Raw genomic sequence first — 27,370 nt, forward strand, 5'->3', positions numbered from 1 at the left:
TCATGGGGTGCCTACTAGGTGTCAAGCAGTGTTGTGAACTGGGTAGAGACAGGCGTGTCCTTGTGGAACCTGCATTCGACTTGTCCAGAGGAGGGGCCAGGGGCTTACTTTAGTAAACACCTAAAAGGTTCAGTTCTCAAGGGTGAGCTGAGAGCGTGACTGGGTAGGGTGGGGTGGGCTTATAGCTCTTTAACTCCTTTGTAGCTTTGTGACTTAGCGCCGATTTCTAGACTCCACAGCAGTGAACGAGTATTACAATTTCACGACGGCTTTGCCAGCACCGAGAGGTGCCACTTCAGAAGAGCCAGTGCTGCAAGGGTCCGCGAGGAACGGACGCCGGCGCCCGGGCCGCGGGCCGCAGACTCACCTGGCCGGCATGGCCTTCTCCGTGCGCCGCCCCTCCTTCATCTCTTCTTGCACCTGCTGGGGCTTCGTGAAATGACCCATGAAGTTGAAATAATCCTCCGCGTAGGGCTGATGAATATCCGCTGAATAGTTAATCCCCAATTTCTGTAAAAATTCTTGGTAAGTAATGTGCCCTCTTCCCTCGGTGTCGTACCTTTAAAGACAAACAAACAAAACTCTCACCAGCGCGGGGCGCTCAGGGCTTTAACACCGTCTGCACTCCGTCCGCCTGGTTCCTCACACCCGTGTGCTCTGCAGGCCTGCAGCACCGGCCTCCCCGGGGCTCAGGAACACAGGATCCTGAGCCTTACCCTGGACCTGAGCTGATCCATGGGCTCATCAGTCAACAGGAAGGTCACCTCACACAAGGTGATCTTGGTCCACCCCAAGAGAGCAACCAGATTCAGCCTCTGTCATTCTGTTAGAAATAAGACTGTGACCGTGGAAAATTAAAACCAACCCTTCCGTTCACTCAGCGGTCTTTTATTGAACACCTGCACGTAAGAGGAACTATGCGAAGGTTCGGAAGAAAATCGGTCAAAAAGCATATTCAATCTTAAAACTCAAATAAATGAAAGCCACTTGATTCCAGTTCCCCATTTTCTCTTTGAAGAGATGCCAATTACATACAACCAATGAGAGAGGCTAGTAAGGAAAACAAGATAAGAATTATGTCATGTACCTTTTATGTCATTTTCTATTATTGGGATTTTTCTAAATTGTAATTCATTTAAACAAAGGCATAATGGAGGGTTTTTATCTCCCAACATCATTCAAATAGAATAGAATTACTTCAATAAAAAATTTTAAGGCAAATTGCCAATTTTCTTTAAAGAAAAGAAGCATTTATTTTCACGGAAGGATCCCGGTCCTCCTCTCACCGATAACAATGGCATTTCCGGAGGTGCTTTTCCCAGGTGAACTCCGCGTTCCGAGGGCGGGGGCGGTATTTGCACAATGTCTGCGGCTTCACGCTGCATCCGGCCGCTGTCGGTGCCTGTGGGACGGAGCCAGGCGCCCTGGGCTCTCCTGTGTGAAGCAGGGCCCCCTCTGCGCTCCGCCGCCGACCAGATGCTGCAGGACCACGTGCTGGCCGCAGCCCCTGCCCCGGGTCCCCTGCGACCCTCCCAACTGAGTAACGACGAGGAGAACGGATTTATTTACCCGACTTTCCTGTCCTCAAGGGCTGGGGTGCTGGGTGGAGGACGAGGGGTGAGACGTTCCCGAGGCCCCCCTGCCCACCCCTCCCTCTGCGCCCGTGGGCCTGCAGCCCCCCTGGGCCTCGCATCTCACCTCCGCCTGCCTCCCAGAATCCAGGCCTGCTTTCATCAGCGACTCCGTCCTAGAAGGTGAGGAGAATCCCCTCCTGCGACGGAGGGGCAGGGAGGGCGGCGATGTCCCAGACGCCCTGCCCCCCACCCACCTGGGCTCAGTTTCCTCGCCTGGCCTGCAGCACGGGTGGGGGGGTGGGGGGGTGGGGGGGGAGGGCGCTCTGAGACCTGCCGGCTCGAATCATGCCCCCAGTGCTGTCGTTGTCACTAAGGACTTGGGAAGCCCTTCCAGACCTTTCCAGGCGTCCGTTATTAGTACGACCTTAGTGCCTGCAACCCCCCCAAAGTACCCTTCTACCTTTATTCCGTGAATTTTCCTTCTGAAACAAAACAAAGCAACCCACCCACCAGAGGAAGCCCGAGGCTTGCAGTGGCTTTACGTGCCAGGGGGCACGAAGGGCCGGTGCCTCTAGCAAACGGCTTCTCCTACTGGTGACGACACAGCTGCAGGAAGGAGAGCCTAGTTCTCCATCAGGGCACCTGGGAAGGGGAGGGCTGCCATTTCTTGAGCTCCCAGGGCGATCCCAGGGCCGTGGTCTTTCCCTGAGCTGCATCAGGCCCGTGACCAGCCTGATGCCACCAGAGTGCCGCTGTGATGCAACTCTATAAAGACACCCCTAGAAGAAAGCTCCCCAAGGGGGCTCCCCACCCCTACGGGGGGGCTCCTGAGAGAGCGTGCACAGACCACCCGCGTGACACGCCAGGCCTGGCCAGCAGGGCGCCTCTTCCGGGACCTCTCTCTCTCTCTCTCTCTCTCTCTCTCTCTCTCTCTCTCTCTCTCTGGTCCCGAGGCAAAAGCACTGCACCTCCGCCTCCCCTGGATCCCGGTGGCCTGTGGTGAGGACCGGGGAGCGGGGTGAGGGCGGGTGGAGGCTGGGACCAGGGCCTGGTGTTTGCCGCTGCTCTCTGCCACCCAAAGGCTCAACCACACCCCACCTCTGCTTCCCCCGCTTGAGTGCGGCTCTGCCCTCCCTGCTCAACGGTGGGCTTCTCGAGGAGAAACCATGCCTCGTTTATCTTGATGGGCGAACCCACAGTTCCCAGCAACTCGCCTCGCAAAGCCTCCTTATCGATACCTGGCTGCTGAGCCATGAACGTGAAGGGCACGTGTCCGTAAGGAAGGCCCGCCATCCCTGCGGGCAACGCTCACGAGATTCCCAACAACAGACGCTCAGCCGTGACACTTGAACTGAATGAAGAGACACTTCTTCATTACTTCATTAATAAAGATCATAAACATCCTATTCGCATCTCCAAGGAACAGGAGACCAGATTGCACAATTGCAACTAAAATATCGTTATGAATGTGAATAATAAGAGAGTTAATTCAGCTTACATAACCTCACCCTTCATCATATAATCCTTTGTGTCACATTAAAAAAAAATCAACTTGCCTGTAAAGGTTGAATTTTAAAAGGGTTCGGAAACAGATGTGCCAGGAAAAACGTGCACATAAACAGAGGACCCGTAAAAACTCCCATTTGCATATGGCAATGGCCACTAATTTATGACATAATCAGATTACTCTGCGCATCTATTGTACACACAGCAGTTTGGTTGTACACATGATCTGAATATGTTCACATCGATTGCTGTGCTGAGAAAGTCTTACTCTTTCATGCTCAGTTTAGCACTTGATCCTTACGCAAACGACGGAAGAATCTTCCAGCACCACTGACCCCAGATTCAGAGGGTCTGGTGCAAGCCCCACTGACGAGCCAGGCCCACAGCAGAGGGAGACGTGGTCCTCATGCAGCTTGGACCAAGGGATTGTCCCGGGGAGCATCTGTGAGCGTGGTCCGACGGCTCAGAGGGCTGCCCTTCAGAGCACAGGATGTCCCGCTGCCTGAGGGGACAGCGCCCAATGGCACATTCAGCCGGTCCTGGTGGAGCCACAGCGTAGACACCGTGGGCTCCGTCCCCATCCAGGGCCACGATCCCACCCCCACGCTCCCCGGTAAGCGGCGGTCTGGCCTTGGACGAAGCCAGAGGCGGGAAACCCGCCCCGTCAGGGGCTGCCCAGTGGGGTTCTAGACGACGTCAGTCACGAAGACGTCGACCACGCGGAGCTAAGCGCCCGTCTGGCTAGTCCCTCCTTCGCGCGCAGCTCTTCTAACTCATCCCCGACCACCACGTCCCATTCGAGCCTCTCTTCTCTGAACTGATCCCTCAACCTTTTCACATCCCTTCCCAGCCAGCGGCTCTCTTTGTCCGGGTGCTCCAGCAGCACGGCACGGGGTGGCTCCTCTCTAGACACTGCCTTGCTTGAGGCAGCAGAGGCGACCCAGCTTCTCATGAACCAAGCGTCGCGTGTCTTCCCGTGAGCCAACGCACGTGACACAGGGACTTTGTAATAGTCTTCGCCCTCTCTACTGGAATGCTAACATACAACTTGCCGACCCAAACAAGAGACGTGCGTACACTGGGCATGAATTATCTCCCGAACACTCTGCCAGGTCTGCATGATCAGCTGGGTATACACGACCGGCATCTATACGCAAGCTTTCCAGGCTGCTGCTGTCCTACCTGAGGCGTCTGTGCATCCTTATAATACACGGGCTTCATAGTTTTTCAGCAAAGTTGGTTTTAGATCTAAAATAGCGGAGTTCTACCCAATGGAACGAGGCTACAGAAGGGGCTCAGAACCCTGAGTGCCCCCGAAGGGCGTGCCCCCCAGGGCTCTGTGCCCTGGTCCTGGGGTGCCCTGTGCCCGGCAGGCTCTGGGTCTCAGGCTCTGCTGATGGAAGACCTCCCACTCCCCCTGCCCTGGGCCTCTCTGCTCACTAGGACCCCCTTTCCCCACCTCCGGCTGACGACCGTTTCTTAAGACTCAACTCAGGCATCGCACCTCCTGGGGGTCTCTCTCTGAACACCCACAGCCCGGGCTGCCCAGCCTCTCCCTCCTGGCGTACAGCTGCTGTCTTCCCGGCCGAGTCGAGTGCAACCAGAGGGTGGAGGCTGCCTTCATCTCTGGAACCCCAGAGTCTAGCACAGGGCTTACCACTTAGAAAGTTTCAAGAAAATCCTGCTTCATGATTGCTCCGATGAATGAGTGAATGAATGGATGGATGGATGGATGCTCTTTCACCTTGTAATTTATTCTCGGCAGTCTCTCCAAAACCAAACGCATTGCTCCTGAAACCTCGTGCTAAAAGATCCCGCCTGGCTTCAGTTACCAGGTCTCCTTTCGCAACGGCCTCCTTCAGGCTTGACGGTTGCGTACCTTTAACCCTCAGTGAGCCAGGCTCGCTTAACACGCACATGCTCCCCCCTATGTCCACCCCTGTGCAGTTAGCTGGGGCCCCGGCCCGGCCCCGGGCCACGGGCTGTGGGCAGAAGTGTGTCCTTCCGGGCCGAAGCCCGCCGAAGCCCGGGTGCGGTCCTGTGCCCTGCAGGTCCCGGGGGACCCTGCTGAGGGATGAAGCCACGACTGGAAGCCAGATCCCGAATCAGCACTTGGAAGAGAACTGTCCAGAAGAGCCGCTAGACATGCTAGACTTTGTGTGAATAAGAACTAAGCATCCATGTGCCAGGTCCCTGAGATTTGGGAGTTAATGCACTAATTTACTTCCAGCGTAAACGAGACCTGCCAGACTAACCCGAAGCTCTGAAAGAGTGCACTTCACAGGTGCTTCATAAATGTTGAGTGAACAATGGAGGCTGACAATGTTTTGTCTATATTCTCCCTATTTTCTAATTCTGTGTGTTTGAAAGAGCTGAACGTTATTTTCCTGCTCACTTCCAGCTACCCAATTTTGGCGGGCGCTTTCGTCTTCTCACTAGCAGACCCCAGGAGCTGGCAGAGTGTCACGTCGGCCCCAGCTGCTCCCTGCCTTGCCGGGGGTCCCAGTCACTCCCGCCGGGTGGGAGAATGCCCCTCCCCCTGTACGGGCAACTGCAGGAGGCTCCTGGCGCCTGCGCAGCCTGGCGCGGCCACCACCTTGCCGCCTACCCCTCCTGCTTCGTAAGGCAGGCGGGGACCTGGAGGGAGTGGACCAGGGTGAGTCAGGGTCAGCACACACTGAGCCCTTGAGAGGAGCAGGCCAGGAGGTGGAAGGAGGGTGAGGAGGGCTAACCGAGATCATGGAAACCTAGAAAATGGATGAAAAACACCACACCACCAAGTTTAGCATCTCTGCCGTGTGGGGTACGGCTGCTTTCTTGCTGTTGTCTTTTCTTTTCCTCTATGCGTCTCTGGGTTTTCTGAGTCTTCTAAAATGAGTGTGCGTTAATATTGCAATCAGAAAATAATTTCAAATCTATATGATCTTTTTGCTACTGATGTTTATGCTTATCTATGCCAGGTACCCTCTTTGTATCATTTGGTCCCCATTGCCATCCCACTGGAGAGATGACTGAAGCTCAGAGAAGGTAAGCCACTGGCCCAAGGTCACACAGCGCAGTCCGGGCGCCATGGGACAGGGTGCAGGCCGTCAGAGCACAGCCCTCAGCTGCGGGCTCCTTGGCCACCTCGGGGCGTCCTCCTCATTTCTGTGCATGCTCATAAAACAAATCCAAGGAGCATCATCTTACCTCATCACTCAGCCTCTTCCCAGGCTGCTGAAGGCGAATTTTCACTTCCTCAACCTCTCTCACACCTGTCACTTCCGTCCCAGTGCTCCAGGCACCACCCAGGGAAGGTCACCCCAACCTCTCGCTCAGAACACCGAGACAGCCCTGAATTCACCTCCGTGCCTCCTTCCCCGTCTCTGGCAATGCACCCTCCTCCCCGTGGCCAGAGTGATCTTTCTAGAACGTGGGCCTGCCTCCATCTTTCCCCACTGAACACCTGGCCCTCAGGATGGGGTCCCCACCTTGTCCTGCCCTTCACGATGTGGTTCAGCTGACGTGCAGCCTCCCCTTCTGCCTGGCCACCCAGGTGACCCGGCAGCCCTGGAACGTGACACACCCTTTGCCCTTCAGCTGGACGTTCATCTGGTGGCTCTCGACCCCCGCGCTTGCCCTTTGAACATCTTCTCAGCTGCGCCCCCCGGCTGCGCCCAGGGAGCTGTGCCCTTGGAGGTGGGAAGAGGGCAGGGCCAGGCGGTTCCCAGGGGACCTCCTATCATGGCTCCGTAGCTCCGGCTCAGCAAAGCAGTCGAGGTTCCCGCAGATTCCGAGACAGCACCAGGAGTGGAGGCAACTTCCTGGTCTCCAAACAATACCGTCTCCCCTTTGCCCTGCAGTCGCTGGTGGGGAGCAGCTCCCTTATCTCTGTGTAACCTCGCCCCTTGCTCTTCCAGCCCGGGGGGCAGCAGCTCCCTGGCCTCTGAGTGACAGGGCAATCCCCCTTCAGACTTCTGGTCCCCCCAGCCTCCCTTGCAGGGCTGCAGCCATCAAGTGATGCTAGCCAAAAGAATGTGGGCAAAGTGACGGCCATGTTTCCAGGCCTGGTCCTTACAAAGCTGACCAGAGGGTCCTCTGTGCTCTGTTCCCTTCTCTGCTGGTGGACACAGAAGATCCAGGGATGGTGGACCTCCTGGTCCCTGAATGACTGTGGGCAGAGCTCCCCAACACCCACCCTAAACGGTGACGTCATTACGGGGCAAGCCCCTGGGACGTTGGCCTCGTCTGTTACCGCAGCCAGCCTGCCCTGATCCATACACCACTTGAGCTAACTTAGCGGGGCAGAGTGAGGCTCAGAGACGTCAAGTAACTTGACCGGGGCCACACAGCGATAAGGGGCGGAGGCATGTCTGGCTGCGGAGCTCTCAGCCACTCGCCATCCACGGCAAACGGCCGGCTAAACAAAGGTAGATGGAATTCTCATCTCAGACAGTTTTCAGCACAGGGTAGATATCTGTGTACTTAATCATGCTAATACGTGCATAAAGAAACTTTAGCCAAAAGCAACAGTGAGTGTCTCCCTCCCGTGAACATGGAACCTTGCTCTGTCCGCCACCGGGAAGAGGGCTAAGCGTGCTCTCCTTCCACACGGGAACCCTCACGGGGACACCTGACTCCTACACCCCTCATCCTGGCAGCTTTGCACCCAGCTCCAGGGCTCGTCCCACCCTCCCTGACGGGGAGCACAGTGTCCAGATGCCCACACCCCACCGGCCCCTTTTCTGAACGGCTTCCTGACTAGTCTTCCTAAAGCACGGCTTGATCCCCATCACGTTTTGTGGTTTCCGAATGTCTCGTCAATACTGCCAGAGAGGGGGGGCTGCGGCCAGGTGATCAGCCCCGCCTTTCCTCCCTCGGCTCGGAGCCCAGGCACTGCTTGGAGAACGAGCGCCTCACCCGTCCTCCTGCCCCGTGGCTGAGGCAGCCCTCCTTCCCCTCCTGGACCTTTGGAACAATTTCAACTTCTCTCCCACCCTGACGGCCTCCTGCTCTTCCACGGCCCCCAGCACCCCTGCTCTTGTCTCCCTTTCTGCTCGACATGTCCCTCCTCTGGCATTTATAACAGGCAACTCTGCACCCCGGTATTGGGGTGAATGCTTCCTGCCCCCTGACAGCTCCCCGAGCATCAGGATCTCACAGTCACCGCCACATCATCCAAAGGTCTACCTGGTGAGAGGCTCCACGCATTTGGCCGCTGCAGCCCATCTTCTGATTACTCAGATGGACCCACTCATCTAGTCTACCAAAAGAGAAAACGGGTAGGGAGACCAAATTGTCCCTGAGTTGGAACTGATCTAAAAAAAAAAAAAAAAAAAAAAACCAAGGATTTTGTAAGAACTTCGAGTTGCTTTTCTAAATTAGACACAAAACAGCCCACCTAATTCTAAACTCAGCCAACATTGCAGCTTTCCCCTTTGAATAGATGCAAAGCTGAAATACTACATGAACTGCTCCAAGGGCTTGCCTCTGAGAGGACATGCAATATTGGGGTATGATCCTGGGGGGATGCAAGTGGCAGCTAACATATAATGAAGAAGGAAGTAATTCAAAGACAGATCTGGAACTCGGAAATGGACCGCATTGTTGGTGCGCCTTGAAACTTAAACATCTACACGGGGAATGTTGTAACTGGGGGCCTGGTTCAAAACCAACTAAATCTAAAGCACATTTTGAAAAATGTAGTCAATGTTAAGTACTATTTTCAGTTTAAGGCACCCTTGGGAAACCACTCCAAGTTACCAAAACTTTGGTGATTTTCTTCCAGCAAACTGCTGATCTATAAAACAATTGTGCAACATTGATTTCCATCTTCAGGTGATGGGGAGAGGCCACTTTTGTCTCTACCCATTGCAGATCTGTCTGCTGAGCTACTTGTATTAGAGTTAAGTCTCTGGGGAGGGACTTAGTTTCTCTGAAACAGTAAAAGGATGTGGTTGAACTCTTGGTTCCTTGGAAATGCAAAACTCTCAAGTCTAATATTTAATACTGGTGACAAGTGTTCACCTGGCTCCCCGTGTTCCTGAAGGCCAGCCTGTTGGCCAAGGCTTCTTTCTACGGGGGAACAGGACAGATAGAACCGTAGGAAAACCATTCCTGGTCCCACCTGACCCGAGGAGTGACGAAAGCCTGGTGCTGAATTTGGCCGTCTGGAATGAAAAGCCAGTCTTCAGATACCACTCACCTCATCCAAAGCTTCTCACATTCTCTGGGTGTGAGGGGAATATCAAAGCTGTACAGCGCGTTCTTTACATCCCGGCGTCGAAGAATGCCGTTGCCCTCGTTGTCGGTTTCGATAAAATTCTACAATATTCCAAGGCGGCATTTAGTAACATACAAAATTGCTCCGACAGTATACAGGCTTTTCAATAGTCAGTATCTGGAACAATCTAAGACATTTTTCTACCATTCCTCCTGCTCAAAAACCTTTTAATCTATGTCCTAGATAATCCTCCCCATCCTTCTAAAGAAGGTGATCGAGCAAAACACGAACAAGCGTTAACATCCTAGGAGGGGTTTGTTTCTGGGTAACGAGTGGTCTCAGGTGTGTGGCTTGGATTCTTCTCTGACCAACAACTTGGGATCAAACATTATGAGAAATAAGAGTCAACCGGAGCCTCTGGGAAACGGGGCACAGCCCGCACTGCTTGAGGTTACCATCTCCACGACGCAGCGAATTTGGCTGCCCGGCTGTCAGAGGGGAAATGAGGGACGTGAGACTCTGGCTGCTGTGACAAGATGGTAATGGGACCATTTTAATGTCCCCGAGGGGTGCAAAAGGCATCTGGGGATTTGTCACCACAGACCAGAAGAGCAGGGAGCACAGGGCGCTCCGCTCTGTCTTAAATTGTTTCCAAACAATAGCTCGTTCGCTCCTCCTTCTAATACACTGTGAGGGAGACACAGTGGGTCCATCTCCCAAGTCCTCTGCGAGCATCACACCTCATGGTGAAAGCACGAAACATTCCCTGTAAGATCGGGAACCAGGCAAAAATATCTCTACTGCCCTCTACTCATCATTGTGCTGGAGGCGCCGGCCAGTGAAGTTAGGCAAGTTAAAATTGTTAAAAGGTGTAAAAACAGGGCAGGGAGAAACGCAATTGTCATTTATTCACAAATGACATGACTGTATACAAGAACACAAGAAATCCATAAATAAATTGTTACACTAAGAGGCTTTGGCAAGAAATCTGGATTCTCTATCAATACATAAAGTCATCCAAATTTTTATATCTCAGACATGGAAGATGAATTTTAAAAAATAACATTTACAGTAGCATCAAAAATAGAAAGTTTGAGAAATAAATCTTATAAATGATTGTAAGACTCCTACACAGGAATGTCTAAAACTTTTCTGAAAGATATTTTAAAAGATCAAAATAAATGGAAAGACAATGTGCTCATTAATCGGAAGGCTCCATGTAGTAGAGATGTCATTTCTTGCCAAACTTCCCAATAGTTTTTTTTTCTTTGTGGAACTTGACAAACGGATTCAAAAACTCTCAGGGAACAAGGAGGCAGGACTTGCCAACCAGCTAATTAGGATGTCTTACTAAGCTATGGGGACTCTAAAGATGTGGTCTTGGTGCCAAGATAGACAAACTGACCAATGAGCCAGAAGGACGAGCCCAGAAACACACATTATGGCATTGACGCAGGACAGCGGTGACGCCGCAGACCAGTGGGCATTGATGCGGGACAGCGGTGACGCCGCAGACCAGTGGGGCGAAAGATGGACTTTGCAATGAACGGTGCCAGGACAACCGGATCTCCATACGGAAGATGGAACTGGATCCCCACAGCGTGACACATGACACTTCCAGTGCTGATGTCGAGACCTGAATGTGAAAGGTGAGGAGGCTGTGGAGCTGCTAGGGAGATCGTAGAAGAATATCTCCATGACTGCAGGGCAGGGTTTCTTCAACAAGAACTTTAGGGAGTAGTTAAAAATGTGACTACATTAAACGAAGAACTTATATTTATCAAAAGATATCGTATAAAGAGGGTGAACACAGGAGAGGGTGTGGCCATGATGGTGGAGTAGGAAGACCCTGTGCTCCCCTCCCCCCACGGACACACCAAAACTACAGCTATTAACAGAGAAACTAGTGATGAGAAAGACCAGAAGACTAGCAGAAAAGAGCTTCCACAACTACCGATATAAAGAAGGAACCACCATGAGACCACAGAGTCATGGTAGAGTCAAGACCCATACCCCTGGCCACCCACAGATGGGAGGATAATTACAATTGCAGAGGTTCTCCCCAGGAAGCAAGGGGTCTGTGGCCCACGTTGGGCTCCCCAGCCTGGGGCTCCTGCGCTGGGAAGATGAGCCCCCAGAACATCTGGCTTTGAAGGCCAGCGGGGCTGACCCTCTGGAGTACCACAGGGCTGTGAGAAGTAGAAACTCCACTCCTAAAGGGTGCACACAGAATCTCACATGCTCCGGGCCCCAGGGTAGAAACACTAATTTGAAAGGAGCCTGTGTCAGACCCACCTTCTGATCTTGGAGAGCCTCTTAGAGAAACAGAAGGCGCCCGGGGCTTGCCCTGGGACCACAGACACTGGTGGCAACCATTCTGGGGGAGCTCGTTCTACCATGTGGACACTGGGGTGGGCAAACGCCATTCTGGAATCCTCCCTCTGTCTTATTAATGCTGGAACCTGGCCTGCCCACCAGCCTGTCAGCACCAGTACTGGGACGCCTCGCAAGCAAGCAGCCGGGCAGAGACACAGCCCCTCTCACCAGCAGGCCTGCTGCCTTAAGACACCCTGAGCCCACCACAGGGTCCCGGACTCATCCCCACACACCAGTGCACTGGCACGGGCTCTGGGACCAGCCTCGCCATGAGCGGAAAGGCATCAGCCCCAGGACGCCAGGGGCCCTGGCCCCAACCACCAGCAGGCTGAAACATCAACTCCAGGACCCCCAGGGCCATGAAGCCAGAGGTCCTGAGACCTGGCTCCACCCACCAGTGGGCCAGCACTAGCCCCAGGACCAGCCTTACCCGCAAGTGGGTGAGCAAAAGCCCCAGGACCCCCTGGTTCCTGACCCCACCCACCAGCCCCAGGACCACCCCAGCTTTTCAGACAGCCACCCTGGCATCTACCCCACCCACTAGGTGGGCTGAAACCAGCTTCAAGACACCTTGGACCTCACAGACAGCTGCCCCAGGATCCAGCCCCAACTACCAGTGGGCCAGCAGCAGCTTTAGGACATGCCAGACCCCGCAGCCAGCTGTGTCAGGAATTAGCCCTTCCTACCAGCAGGCAGACACTAGATCCAGGACACCCAGCCCTGCAACCACCCACCCCAGAACCTGGCTTTGACTACCAGTGGGCCAGCACTAGCCCTGGGACCCCCTGGGGCCCTGTAGTCAGAGGCCTCATGACCTGGCCCCGCCCACCAGCAGCCAGTGGCCTCCGCGCAAGGCAGAACCTGGAAACCAACTGGACTGTGGGCCGGCCATGCCTAGCAGACCACCCACAGCAGTCAGCCTGACACAACAGGAGGAGCCACACAGCCCACATAGGTGGCACCCCTAGAGCATATAGCTCTGGCGACCAGAGGGGAGTGTGCTGCCGGGATGCATAGGAGGTCTCCTACAAAAGGCTACTTCTCCAAGGTCAGGAAACATAACCAACCTACCAAATACATAGAAATAAAAGCAGCAAATTAGGTAAAATAGGGCAACAGAGGAATATATTCCAAATGAAGGAATAAGATAAAACCCCAGAAGAACTAAGTAAAGTGGAGATAGGCAACCTACCCAACAGAGTTTGAAATGATGATCGTGAAGAAGCTCAAAGAAATCAGCAGAAGAATGGATAAACACAGTGAGAAGTTTAACAGGGTTAGAAGATATAAAGAAGAACAAAACAGAGCTGAAGAATACAATAATTAACACACACTAAAAGGAATAAAAAATAACATAAATAAAAAATACACTAAAAGGAATCAACATATTAGATGATGCAGAGGAACAGATCAGTGAGCTGGAAGACAGAGTAGTGGAAATCACTGAAACAGAACAGAAAAAAAGAATAAAAAGAAATGAGGACAGTTTAAGAGACCTCTGGGACAACATCAATGTAATAACATTTGCATTATAGGAATCCCATAAGGAGAAGAGACAGAGAAATGGGCAGAGAACATATTTGAAGACATAATAGCTGAAAACTTCCCTAACCTGGGAAAGGAAACAGTCATCCAGGTACAGGAATCACAGAGAGTACCAAACAGGATCAACGCAAAGAGGATCAAAGCAAAACACATTGTAATTAAAATGGCAACAATTAAAGATAAAGAAAGAATATTAAAAGCAGCAAGGAAAAAGCAACAAGCTACATACAAGGAATTCCCATAAGGCCATCAGCTAATTTTTCAGCAGAAACTCTGCAGGCTAGATAGAAGGGAGTGGCACAATATGTTTAAAGTGATGAAAAGGGAAAATCTACAACCAAGAATACTCTACCCGGCAAGGCTTTCATTCAGACTTGACAGAGAGATCAAAACAAATTTTACAGACAAGCAAAAATTAAAAGAGTTCAGCACCACCAAACGAGCTGTACAAGACATGTTAAAGGGACTTCCCTAAGTGAAAAAGAAAAAGGCCACAACTAGAAACATGAAAATTATGAAAGAAAAAAGCTCATTGGTAAAGGCAAATAGACAGTAAAGGCAGTAAATCAACCACATGTAAAGCTAGTAGGAAGGTTAAAAGACAAAAGTAGTAAAATCATCTATATCCACAAAAAGTAGTTAAGGGATACACAAAACAAAATGATGTAAAATAAGATGTCAAAAACAGCAAGTGTGTGGAGGGGGTAAAAATGCCAGGATTGTTAAAATACATTTGAACTTAAGAGCCCAGCAACTTAAAATAATCACATGTATATACAGATTGCTATATAACCTTCACAATAACAACAAACAAAAGATCTATAATAGACACACAGAAAAAAAAAAAGGAATCCAAACGTAACACTAGAGATAGTCATCAAACCACAATGGAAGAGAGCAAAAGAAGAAGAAAGGAACAAAAAAGAACTATAAAAACGATCCCAAAACAATTAACAAAATGGCAATAAGCACATACTTATCAGTATTTATATTAAATGTGAATAGACTAAATGCTCCATCAAAAAACACAGAGTAGGGGCTTCCCTGGTGGCGCAGTGGTTGAGAGTCCGCCTGCCAATGCAGGGGACGCGGGTTCGTGCCCCGGTCTGGGAGGATCCCGCGTGCTGCAGAGCAGCTGGGCCCGTGAGCCATGGCCGCTGGGCCTGTGCTCCTCAATGGGAGAGGCTGCGGCAGTGGGAGGCCCGCGTACCACAAAACAAAACAAAACAAAAAAAACACAGAGTGGCTGAATGGATACATAAACAAGACCCATATATATGCTGTCTACAAGAGACTCACTTCACCTCTAAAGACACACACACACTGAAAGTGAGTGGATGGAAAAAGATATTCCATGCAAATGAAAAGAAACCAAGGGTAACAATACTTATATCAGATAAAATAGATTTTAAAGACTGTAACAAGAGACAAAGAAGGACATTACGTAATGATCAAGAGATCAATCTAAAGAAAAGATATAACAATTCTAAATATATATGCACCCAATACAGAAGCACCTAAATACATAAAGCAAATATTAACAGACTAAAAGGGAGAAATAGTAACACAATAATAGTAGGGGACTTTAATATCCCACTGACATCAATGGACAGATCATCCAGACAGAAAATGAATAAGGAAACATTGGCTTTAAATGACACATTAGATCAGATGGACCTAATTTATATATATATATATATATATATATAGACTCTAGAAGCAGCAGAATACATACTCTTTTCAAGTGGACATGGCATGTTCTCCAGATCACATGATAGGACACAAAACAAGTCTCAGTAAATTTAAGAAAACTAAAATCATATCAAGCTTTTTTTTTTGACCACAGCACTATGAGATTAAACATCAACTGTAAGAAACAAATTGCAAAAATTACAAACATGTAGAGACTAAACATTATGCTACTAAGCAACCGATGGATCACTGAAGCAATCAAAGAAGAAATAAAATAATACCTGAAGACAAAAGAAAATGGAAATACAAGGATCCAAAATCTATGGGACACAGCAAAAGCAGTTCCAAGAGGGAAGTTTATAGCAAAACAAGCCTATCTCAGGAAAAAAGAAAGATCTCAAATAAATAACACAAGCTTACACCTAAAGGAACTAGAAAAAGAAGAGCAAAACCCAAAGTCAGTAGAAGGAAAGAAATCATAAAGACCAGAGCAGAAATAAATAAAATACAGACTTAAAAAAAACAACAGAAAAGATTAATGGAACTAAGAGCTGGTTCTTTGAAAAGATAAACACAACTGATAAACCTTTAGCCAGACTCATCAAGAGAAAAAGAGAGAGGGCCCAAACCAATAAAGTCATAAATGAAAAAGGAGAAGTTACAACCGTCACTACAGAAACACAAAGGATCATAAGAGATTACTATGAACAATTATATGCCAATAATATGGACAACCTAGGAGAAGTGGACAAATTCCTAGAAATGTAAAATCTCCCAAGACTGAACTGGGAAGAAACAGAAAATATGAACAGACCAATTACCAGTAATGAAGTTGAATCAGTAGTAAAAGAACTCCCCAAAAACAAAAGTCCAGGGGCAGACGGCTTCACAGGTGAATTTTACCAAAGATTTAGAGAAGAGTTGGCAATCTTCCTCAAAATTTCCAAGAAATTGCAGAAGAAGGAATGCTTATGAATGTATTCTATGAGGTCAGCACCACCCTGATGCCAAAACCAGACAAAGATATCACAAAAAAGGAAAATTATAGGCCACTATCACTGATGAACATATATGCAAAAATCCTGAACAAAATATTAGCAAGCCAAATTCAACAATACATTTAAAAAGATCATACACCATGATCAAGTGGGATTTCTCCCAAGGATGCAAGGATGGTTCAGTATCTGCAAATCAATGAATGTGAAACACCACATTAACAAACAAAAACAAAAATCATATGACCATTTCAATTGATGCAGGAAAAGCTTTTTGACAAAATTCAAAACCCATTTATGATAAAAACTCTCAACAAAGTGGGTATAGAGGGAACATACTTCAACATAATAAAGGCCATATATGATAAGTCCACAGCTAACATCACACTCAATGGTGAAAAGCTGAAAGCATTTCCTCTAAGATCAGGAACAAGACAATGATATCCACTCTCACCACTTTTATCCAACATAGTACTGGAAGGCCTAGCCACAGCAATCAGACAAGAAAGAGAATGAAAAGGAATCCAGATTGGAAAGGAAGAAGTAAAACTGTCACTGTTTAAAGATGACATGATACTATAGGTAAAAAATCCTAAAGATGCCACCAAAAAACTACTAGAGCTCATCGATGAATTTGGTAAAGTTGCAGGATACAAAACTAATATATAGAAATCTGTTGCATTTCTATACACTAATAATAAACTATCAGAAACAGAAATTAAGAAAATCATATCAAAAAGAATAATATATCTAGGAATAAATCTAACTAAGGAGGTAAAAGACCCATATTCTGAAAACTAAAAGATACTGATGAAAGAAACTGAGGATGACACAAACAGATGGAAAGATATACCATGTTTATAAGTTGGAAGAATCAATATTGTTAAAATGACCACACTACTCAAGGCAATCTACAGATTCAATGCAATCCCTATCAAAATACTACTGGCATTTTTCACAGAACTAGAACAAATAATTCAAAAATTTGTATGGAAACACAAAAGACCCCAAATAACCAAAACTGTATTGAGAAAGCAGAACAAAACTGGAGGTATCACACTAACTGATTTCAAACTAAACTACAAAGCTACTATAATAAAAACAGTATCCTACTGGCACAAAAACAGATACATAGATCAATGGAACAGAATAGAGAGCCCAGACATGAACCCACACTTATATGGGCAATTAATCTATGACAAAGGAGGCAAGAATATACCATGGGGAAAAGACACCCTTATCAATAAATGGTGTTGGGAAAACTGGACAGCTACATGCAAAAGACTCAAATTGGAGTACTCTCTCACACCATTCACAGAATAAATTCAAAACAGATTAAAGTCTATTTAATCAGTTGTAAGACTTGAAACCATAAAACTTCCAGAAGAAAACATAGGCAGTGCTCTGACATCCATCGTAGTAGTGTTTTTTTGGATACGTCTCCTCAGGCAAGGGAAACAAAAGGAAAAATAAACAAATGGGACTGCATCAAATTCAAAAGCCTTTGCACACAGCAAAGGAAATTATCAAGAAAACAAAAAGGCCACTTATTGAATTGGAGACAATATTTGCAAATGATATATTATTATAAGGGGTTAATCCAAAATATACAAAGAACTCATAGAACTCAACACTAAAAAACCAAACAACTTCACTAAAAACTGGAGTTGCAGCATAATGTACAATAGCCAAGATATGGAAGCAACTTAAGTATCCATTGAGAGATGAATGGATAAAGAAGATGTGGTATATACACATTTATACAGTGGAATATTACTCAACCATAAAAAAGAACGAAATCTTGCCATTTGTGACAACATGGATGGACGCAGAAGCATTACGCCAAATGAAAGAAGTCAGACAGGAAAGACAGATACTGTATGGCTTCACTTCTATGTGGCATCTAAAAAATACAACAAATGAACAAACAGAACAAAACAGAAACAGAGTTATAGATGCAAAGAACAAACAGGTGGTTACCAGGTGATCATTTTGAAATGAACAGAAGAAAAATCACTATGTTGTGTAACAGGAACTAACATAGTGTTTTAGGTCCATTATACTCTTAAAAACAAACAAACAAGCATACAAACAATTCATAGAAAAAGAGATCAGATTTGTGATTACCAAAAACAAGGGGTGCGGGGAGGGGCAATTGGATGAAGGTGGTCAACAGGTACTACAAACTTCAGGTTCTAAGATAAATAAGCACTAGGGATGTAATGTACAACATGATAAATATCATGAATACAGCTGAATATAATGAATATAATGAACACAGCTGTATGTATAACATATATATAATATATAACACATCTGTATGTTATATACGAAAGTTAAGAGAGTAAAACCTAAGAATTCTCATCACATACAACATTTTTTCTATTTCTTTAATTTCATATTTATATGAGATGAGAGACGTTCACTAAACTTATTGTGATAATCATTTCACAATATACGTAAGTCAAATCATTGTGCCATACACCTTAAACTTGTATGGTGCTGTCTGTCAATTATATCTCAATAAACTGGAAGAAAAATTAAATTAAAAATTTTTTTAAAGGGTGAAGACTGAACACAAACTGAGAGATGGTATCTGCATCACTTACCACTTACAAAAGCCTACTGGCCAAACCAAAGTAAGCGTTCCCACTGACCAAGGAAAGAAAGACAGACAAGCCAGTGTGAAAACTGTAAAAAAGTCTCAAGCAGGCACTTCACAGATAAAGAAAACTGACTAATGAATAAACAAATGAAAAACTGCCCAATTTCATTAGCAAACAACAAACGCGAATTAAAACAGCAAGGAGCTCCTGCTACACATCCGCTGGAGGGGAAGAAAGTAAGACGTCTGAGAGTCCCAGCAGAGCCCTGTGACCCACAACGCCAAAAATGTTTACTGTCTCGCCCTTCACAGAAAAAGTGTAGCTCCCTGGTCTAAGATACTGGTAATATTCTATTCCTTCATCTGGATGGTGGTTAGATGGCGGCGTACAATCTGGGATACACAGTGACTACACATTATACACACTTATTTAAACTACATATATACATTATACATATAATACATATTATAAAACATGTATGTTAAATGTACATATTATATATACATAGTTACATACATATATTATTTTTATATTCCACTGTAGCGTCACAAATTAAAAAACAATTAAGCTTAAAAAAGTTAGGCCTGGAGGATTTCAAAGCGCCGTTTGAAACTTAGAGCACATAGCGCAACAGCGTGAATGTACTTCATACCGCTGAACTGGCACACTTAAAAATGGTTGAGATGGGCTTCCCTGGTGGCGCAGTGGTTAAGAATCCGCCTGCCAATGCAGGGGACACGGGTTCGAGCCCTGGTCCGGGAAGATCCCACAGGCCGCGGGGCAACTGGGCCTGTGAGCCACAACTACTGAGCCTGCGCATCTGGAGCCTGTGCTCTGCAACGGGAGAGGCCGCAACAGTGAGAGGCCCGCGCACCGCGATGAAGAGTGGCCCCCGCTCGCCGCAACTAGAGAAAGCCCTCGCACAGAAACGGAGACCCAACACGGCCAGAAGTAAATAAATTAAAAAAAAAATTATTTTAAAAAATGGTTGAGATGGTAAATTTTATGTTACGTGCATTTTACTGCAATTTTAAAAAAGCTAAAGCGTGTACAGCCTGCTGTGATCCGCCCACTGTCTCGCCCCGAAAACCACCTGCTCTGACCCCTAGCTCTGACACAGCCCTGCCGAACTATTTGTACTCCCCACCATGCTGGTCGACCCCACACGTCTTTGCCTTGGTTCAGTCCCGGTATCCTCCACCTCCCCAGCACCCCTGTCCAACCCCTGCTCATCTTTCAAGTGACCTCTTCTTGGTTACCCCATTATACGCAAGTCACTTCCATTGTAACACACATCATTCTTTAGAGTTCTTATTGGTGCTTATACCACAAGTCTCTTGGGGGCAGAGACCATGTCTTTATTCCTTTTGTCATTGTGTCTTTAGTACCTTACAAGGGTGCACAGTTAGCTCATAATAATGTTTGCTGAAGAAACCAATGAACTTATTTTCCAAAAACACCTAAATAGCAATGAGCATAGTAAGCTGCCGCCCCCAACGGGACGACTCCTATGTACTTCTGAGAATGTAGCTGGAGGCGCCCCCGGCAGCGCATGGCGGAGCGGGGAGCCCTGTGACTCTACGTGAAGGTCACTGGATGACCAAACGCTGGATCCTCGTTCAAGTTCAAACGCGGTTTTACTGGAGAATACGTCCTTCTGGATATCAGCAGGTCCTGTCTGGTGAATTCCCAACAGAAATGCGGCAGAAGGGAGACTCCACACCTCTGGTCACCGTCGCCATCTCTAAATGCTGGGACCCAGAGGTGAAGAGCAGGGGTGGGGGCACCAGGTGAGAACCCCCGTCTCATCACCGGTTGGTCCGGCGAGAAGACTGCTGATCTCATTTAGGTATTCTACTTGCTGCCGCTTTAGAATTCAGAACTAATTCCTTCAGTGCTTTAGTCAAAATAAACTGAGAGAGTGGCAGCGACGTCCAGGTGTGCAAGATCATTCAGTCCTGTGGGGGCCAGTGAGGTGACGCGATGCTTGGGTCTGGACGAAGCGCGTCCTCTCCCCGCCAGGCTCAGCCCTAGAAGAGACGGAGGAGGTCCCCGCCCGATGGACGCAAGGCTCCTGGTTTAGCAGCACAGCGCCCTGGGGTCCCCAGGCCTCCTGCACACATAGTTTGGGGTCCCGCACGACATCAAGGATGAAGGTGGCTACGAGAGGCCGTGGGATCGAGGTGGAGGGAGAGTCCATACTGACGGGGAGGAGGTCACCCAGCCAGGAGGCCGGGACAGGAGGGGAGGGGGCCCTGCAGGGTGTTGTGGAGCCGGGGGTGGAGGCGGAGGCGTTTCAGGAAGGACGGACGGAACAAGGCAGAAACAAAGACCTCCACAGCCTCTGGCCACTCCCAGCGGCCTGCTCCTTTCAGCGCCCATCTGCTTCGTTAATAATCTGTCACCGCCCCTGGTTCGTGAGCTCCGCCAGGCGGGAGCAGACAGGCCTCGGTACCACTGAACCCGGGGCACAAGCCCCGGCTCAGTGAGTCTGTGCTAAGTCAAAGCGGGGTCGGGTGAAGCTGCGAAGGGCCCTGGCCGTGGCCCTCGGGAGTCCCTGGGGTCAGACCACAGGGCGGGGCTGCTCCCAGGAGGGGAAGGAGGGCAGGGCAGCTGAGAGGGGAGGCGCGCTGGGGAGAAGGGGCTTTTTCTTCACTAGATTGGAGGGAGTCTGAAGGCCAGAGAGAAGCAGGGATGGGGCGGGCACGCGGGAAGGTGGTCAGGTAGCCAGCTCTGCCCTCTCCCTGGCTGGCACTGCTGTGTCCTGTGTGGCCGCTGCTTACAATCCGGAGCTTGCCCCGCACTCCTCGACCCAAAGGCCTGCTCTGGAAGGCTGGCCCAGCCTCGGTCTGGGTGACTTGCCGGCCTGGGCTGGCACAGTGAAGGCTCTGAGGCGGCCCGGGTGCTTCACGGGACTTAAAAGCAGGACTTCACATTGGGCACAGGCCGAGACAGAGCAGACATACATAGAAAATGACCACATGAAACAAAGTGGAGACGTTCTTCAGAATAGTGTGAAAGTACTTCCGTAATGCAGGATACAGATGCTTTTTATTTATTTATTATTTTATTTATTTATTTATTTTTGCGGTACGCGGGCCTCTCACCGCTGTGGCCTCTCCCGCTGCGGAGCACAGGCTCCGGACGCGCAGGCGCAGCGGCCACGGCTCACGGGCCCAGCCGCTCCGCGGCACGTGGGATCCTCCCGGACCGGGGCACGAACCCGCGTCCCCCGCATCGGCAGGCGGACTCCCAACCACTGCGCCACCAGGGAAGCCCCAAATACTTTTTAAAATGAAGTTTTTGTGTCCTTGTTGCATTGAGAAGTGGTGACCCCATATCCTAGACCTCAGGATGACCCAGGCTTGCATTTCAGATCTACTGTCCTGCAGGTACAGCTGCCATTGTTAAGAGTACGTTTCCCATCTTGACACCATGATCACAGTTTACCCAACTGCACATGGAGGGTATTCACCTTCAAACTATGCTTTCTATAATTTTAGCAAGACAGGAAGAAGTACCTCTTTAAAAAGCATGTTTATAACTGTGTAAAAGCAAGAACGATAGCATCTTCCATTTTTCATTTAAATTTTTAATTCATATCAAACCTGAGATAAGCCAGCAATTTCAGTCCATGTAACTCTTAAAATTACTTATTTTTCTAAAGCTCAATTGACTTGAATGTGAGAACTCATTTTGAAAAAGTATTTTAAGAAAAAAACGAGTCCCTAAATTGGTATACCAAGTTGCTTTGCCATCTTAGTGACTGTATGGAAAATAGCTCCCTCATCACAATGATCTTGGAACACTGAAATAGATCCCCTTTCCTTTTAAGGAAATCATCATTTTCTTACCTTAGACAAGTCTGACCATCTGGTCTTTGCTTTGGTAACAAGATACTGATGAGCCCGTTCACAAGCTAGTTCTGAATCTGCAACCTTCTGTTTTGGTCTTAAAAGGAAAAAAAAAAAAAGAATCTGTTTAAATTTAATAGACTCGTTAATCTCCCAAGGGATTCCCTTACCCCAGTTGGTTTCAAAGATAGCATTAAAGTCTGCTATTCCACATCTGGTCTAACTTAATTCTTAAAATACAGTCTTATTTCCCCAGCTGCATGTTAGGGAAATCTTAAATTTCAGGAGTACTTGCTTATTTCCAGATAAATGCTGTTCAACTTTTCCTGCAGTTCACACAACAAAAAGGGCTCATTTATTCCCAGAGGGATAAAAAAAACACACGATAACGTTGTCTTCAGACGAAGACGACCAAAAACGTTTACTTCTGAGTGTACACGTTGGCGTGATCACGCAGACCGAAGCCAACAGTCCAGGAACACTGGGGGGACGTGACCTACAGACCCTCGGTCTCAGCTCACGTTCAAAGCTTAGGTCTGTGGGATGTAAAAGGATCGGGACTCTGTTTACTCACAGAACGACGGGCGCCAAGGACGCGTTGACGAAAGGCTGTGGCTGGGCCTCCACGGGGAGCAGTGAAGAGACCGCGGCGGAAGGAGTTCGGGGTGCCCTGGATTCCTCCAATCACTAAAACAAATTAGGGGCGCCTGAAACCCTGCAAAAGCCTTCGCCACTTCTGTCTCCGCGGTCGCCTTGCTTGGAGCCACGCTTGTGCACAGGCGCGTGGGTGACCAGTGCGTCTCGCCTGAGGGCGAGCGAGGGGGCCACCCGAGCGAGGCCCCACAGGGACCCTCACAGGACCTTCCCCTCTAGGGCAGCTGGACAACCAGGGTGGGGACGGCACACCAGCCCCACGTCGCCCTTGTAAAGAAGTGGTGTTATTCACGCTCCAGCAGGTGAGCTGCTCGTGAGGAAGAAAAATCTAAAGTCAACCAGGAGGCCGCCCATGGGGAAAATGAAGCAGTCAAAGGTTTATGTGACCCCCCAAAGACGCGGCTTTGTAGCCGACCCTCTGCATGTGATGCCAGGTGGGGAGCGCTGTGATTTTAGGGTAATCGTGGCCTCCACGAGCTCTGTGACCAGTCAGGCTGGAACTACCGAATCTGGGTTTTCACACCAGTGCTGGCACTGCCACCCCAGTTTGCAAAAGGGGATGCTGCGGTTTAGAGAGGTGAAGTCGCCTGCCCAGATTGCATAGCCAGTACCGCGAATCCTGGCACTCAAGCCCACGGCCCTCCCGTGCCAGAGGAAAGCCTTTCTCACCGCTGTCATTCCGTCGGAAGCTACGGTTTTGGTAGCCCCTCTGACTTCACCCCTAAGAGGAAAGGATCCATTAACTGTCACATTTCACAGAGGTGAGGGCCACCCGTGGTTTTCACGTGCACGGGATCTTCCTTTCACTTAATGTGTCTGTTTCAATCCAACGGGAGCAGTTCTGCGGAGCACGGCTGTCGTGCCTGGCACTGGGTGAGGCCCTGGGGGATGTGAAGCCTGCGGCGTCCCAGAGAAGGCCCTCCTGGAACACCCCACCACTGTCCTGCATTTTATTTATTTATTTATTTATTTTTTGGTACGCGGGCCTCTCACTGTTGTGGCCTCTCCCGTTGCGGAGCGCAGGCTCCGGACGCGCAGGCTCAGCGGCCGCGGCTCACGGGCCCAGCCGCTCCGCGGCACGTGGGATCTTCCCGGACCGGGGCACGAACCCGTGTCCCCTGCATCGGCAGGCGGACTCTCAACCACGGCACCACCAGGGAAGCCCCTGTCCTGCATTTTAAAAGCAGACAGCAGGGCACAGCACTGGAACCAACGAATTAAGCAGCAGTCATTGCTCTTCATGTGGCTTCTCCTTTAAAGCCTTTCTAAGAAACTCTGCTGCTGCTCTCAGCCATCCCGGACCACTTCTCGGGCTCCCTGATGACCGACAGTGCGCCATACGCACCGGGTCACCGAGAACACCGTGGCCCTCATTGCCCCAGAAGCCCACACTGTGCTGTTGACCCACGTGTCACGTGGAAAGGGTCTTATTCAGACCAGCGCTTCTTTGGTGAATTACATAAACGTTGACTCCTGTGGTTGGCAAACAAAAATCCTTGCGTTTCCTCAGTGGGCAGGTGCTGAGGACCCGCTGCAGCTGGGCGGGGTCTTCTCCCTCTTCCCATGTCGCTGCTGACATGGGCCAAATGAGGTCACGCGCACTTTCACTTTCTCTCCTGGCAGATGCCAGCTTGTGGGGAACACAGGTGAACTATGGCTGGCACACCTCCCCTGACTGAGATCCCCCAACACGCACAGCATTTAAATTCGCCGGTTGCTTCTATATTACCGAGTCCGGGGGTCTCTGCCGGCTTAGCGTGTGACGCTGTTAACCATCTCCCCTTCTCTAGTCACCTCCAGGATGCTGCTCTTTAGGTGACACCATGGGTTGGAACACCCACCACCAGGCAAACGTGTGTCCTCAGTGAGCGACTCTCCCTCCCCGCCTGCCCCCTCGACCACTCCTTCTCTCTCCTTCCACTCCAAAGACGACCTCTTCTGAGAGGGAGAGTCCTGTCCCCAGCTACCACCTGGATGCCGTTTGCCCACATTTCTGTGCCATTTGCACGGTACCCTCACCTGCTTCTCCATTCCGTCTCCAACCGTCTACCGGACTTCACAGAATCATGGAATTTCAAGGGTGGAAACGGATCCAAAGATCAAGCAGTCTAATCTTCTATCGCTACTTTACCACTAAGGTTTTGGAAGGTTGGGTGGATTATGTTGCGTTTTCACAACTATTGTTTAAAAGGACTGTAGGTCCTCATGATGCCTACTCCCCTGCCTTCACCGTTAGGTGCCTCGTAAATCCTGCCTGAACCCAGAGGACGCACCTGGACTTCCCTCAAAAGGATGGAGATCCTGAGAGGCATGTTCTATCTCTGCAAGGTCAACTCACTATCAAGCTGATCTCACTGTCTAGACATGTGTCCAAGCAGCCTCCCTCCCCAATTCCTTTCTCAGGCTGTGAGGCTTGATTATTTCTCTTAGCGACTCGTGCTCAAACCAGGAGCTCCTACCTATTTCCTATTTATTTCTCCTCTGTACCATTTTATATCCGTGTCTCCTCTAGAGAGACTGGAAGGTTTTTCTGTGGCCTTTTCCGGAAGTTACTTATTTTCTCTCCTATTGTCTGCCTCTTTAGATCTTGACAATCAGTCAGATCCAGCCTCCCTATCAGCCAGACTGTCCGTCACAAATACATACAATGCGCTGCTCCGAGTCCTACAGACACAGTGAGGAGCAGGGTGAGCAGAACCCATGTCCTCAGGGAGCTCGTCCTGCGATGGCAGGAATGTACAGCAAACACGTGGAAAAGCAAGTGAATCAGATAACTTCGGTGACTGAATGTGACTGAGAGTGATGGACCAGGGCAGGGTCTGGGGCACTTCAGCCAAGAAGACCAGGGGGCGGGGACTCCTTGAGGCACGAGTGGTGACGAGGTGCTGTGTGGTCCTGGGGAGCAGTACCCCAAGCAGGGCAAGGGTCCTGAGACGCGCTTCCAGTCCCAGTTAAGATGGAGGAGACACACACACACACACTTCAGCCTCTCTCCTCCACTGGTTACAACCAAAAAAACTCTAGACAGAATACAAAAAGTAACTCTCTGAAGACAGTAAAAAGCAAATAACAGGAGGCTTAGGGAGAGGGACATCTAAACTTGAAGAATGACTTATATAATGGTGAGATTCATGGGCTTTTTTCCTCCCATATTTCCAACTTAAGGGCTGCTTAAAGGCAGTCCTAATTCTGGAACTGTGCAGTGGATATGGACAGAAAAATCTCCAAAAGAAAGTCTGTTTTTCTGACCCAAGAACTAGGAAGGTGAGCCCCTGAAGTACAAAGAGCCTGGGGGAATCCCCCCTTTCTTGTCTCTTTTTACTGTCCCATTCCTGATCTGAGGCAAGCCCAGTTACAAAACTGCACTTCTATGGTGGTGCCAGCAATAGTATCGGCCAAGTAGGTACCCACAACTGAAATTCTTCTCTCTAACCAGAGGAGATGGTAAAAGGGGTCCCTGTGTTCAAGGAGGATTGGAGAAATCCACATTATTTTCTCTTTCTCGTTTTTCTCTCACCATGTTGGCCTGGAGGTGGACCCAGTCATGAGAAGCACTCAGTAGCACAGAATGGCTAAAACCTAAGATTTTCCAACCAGAAGAACAAAAAAGGGGTCCCTGAGTGCTGCAGAGTGTGGGGAGAAATCATAGAGAGGGCTAGAAAAAGGGACACCCAAATGAATGAAGGAAGTTCCAGGTTCACCTGTGGTGTGCACGTTTTTGAAACTAACCCAAAGCAGCACAATGAAAGCTTTGAGAACTTTACTACAGTGTAGTTAAGACTGTCTCCTGCGTGCTGCCCTCATGGGCTGACCTGATAGAGCTACAATGGCTTTGAAAACTGAACTGATATTGAAACCACAGAAGGCAGGTCAGGACTTGCACTCTGAAACTAAATGGATTGATTGCCTGCCTTAAAAAGATCAATCAGTCAATGCATTACCAAGGATTTTAACAGGACCAGAGTGTCACAATATAACATTAAAAATGTCCATGATACAGTCCGAAATTACTCAATATACAGAGGACCAGGAAAATCCCAACAATTTTCAAGATAAAAGACAAAGCACCAACTCCAAGATGACCCAGATGTTGAAATTATCATATTTAAAAGCAGCTATTATAACCATGAAGTAAGAGTACACTTGTCAGAAAGACAAGTTCTGAGCAAAGAAATTGCAGTCAAAAAAAAAAAAAAGAACCAAGTGGAAACTTTAGAACTGGAAAAAACAACAACTGAAATAAAATTTTCACTGGATTGGCTCAATGACAGAATGGAGATGACAGAGGAGTGAGTCAGTCAACTTGAAAACAGATGACTAGAAATAATCTTATCTGATCAACAGAGGGAAAAAAAAGAATATATCT

At 48.8% G+C, this 27,370-nt stretch overlaps 1 protein-coding gene across 1 annotated transcript in view; it reads right to left on the bottom strand.

The window, feature by feature from the left end:
- EFCAB6 (EF-hand calcium binding domain 6) overlaps positions 1 to 27,370 on the bottom strand; it is a 215,168-nt gene that overhangs the window by 57,933 nt on the left and 129,865 nt on the right. Inside the window, 3 exon segments of the mRNA XM_067010638.1 lie at positions 368 to 559; positions 9,265 to 9,383; positions 22,351 to 22,569. Coding sequence (XP_066866739.1) covers positions 368 to 559; positions 9,265 to 9,383; positions 22,351 to 22,569 — 530 coding nt within the window.

The sequence above is a fragment of the Kogia breviceps genome, chromosome 12 (assembly GCF_026419965.1).
Source record: "Kogia breviceps isolate mKogBre1 chromosome 12, mKogBre1 haplotype 1, whole genome shotgun sequence".
NCBI classification, from domain to species: Eukaryota; Metazoa; Chordata; class Mammalia; order Artiodactyla; family Physeteridae; genus Kogia; species Kogia breviceps.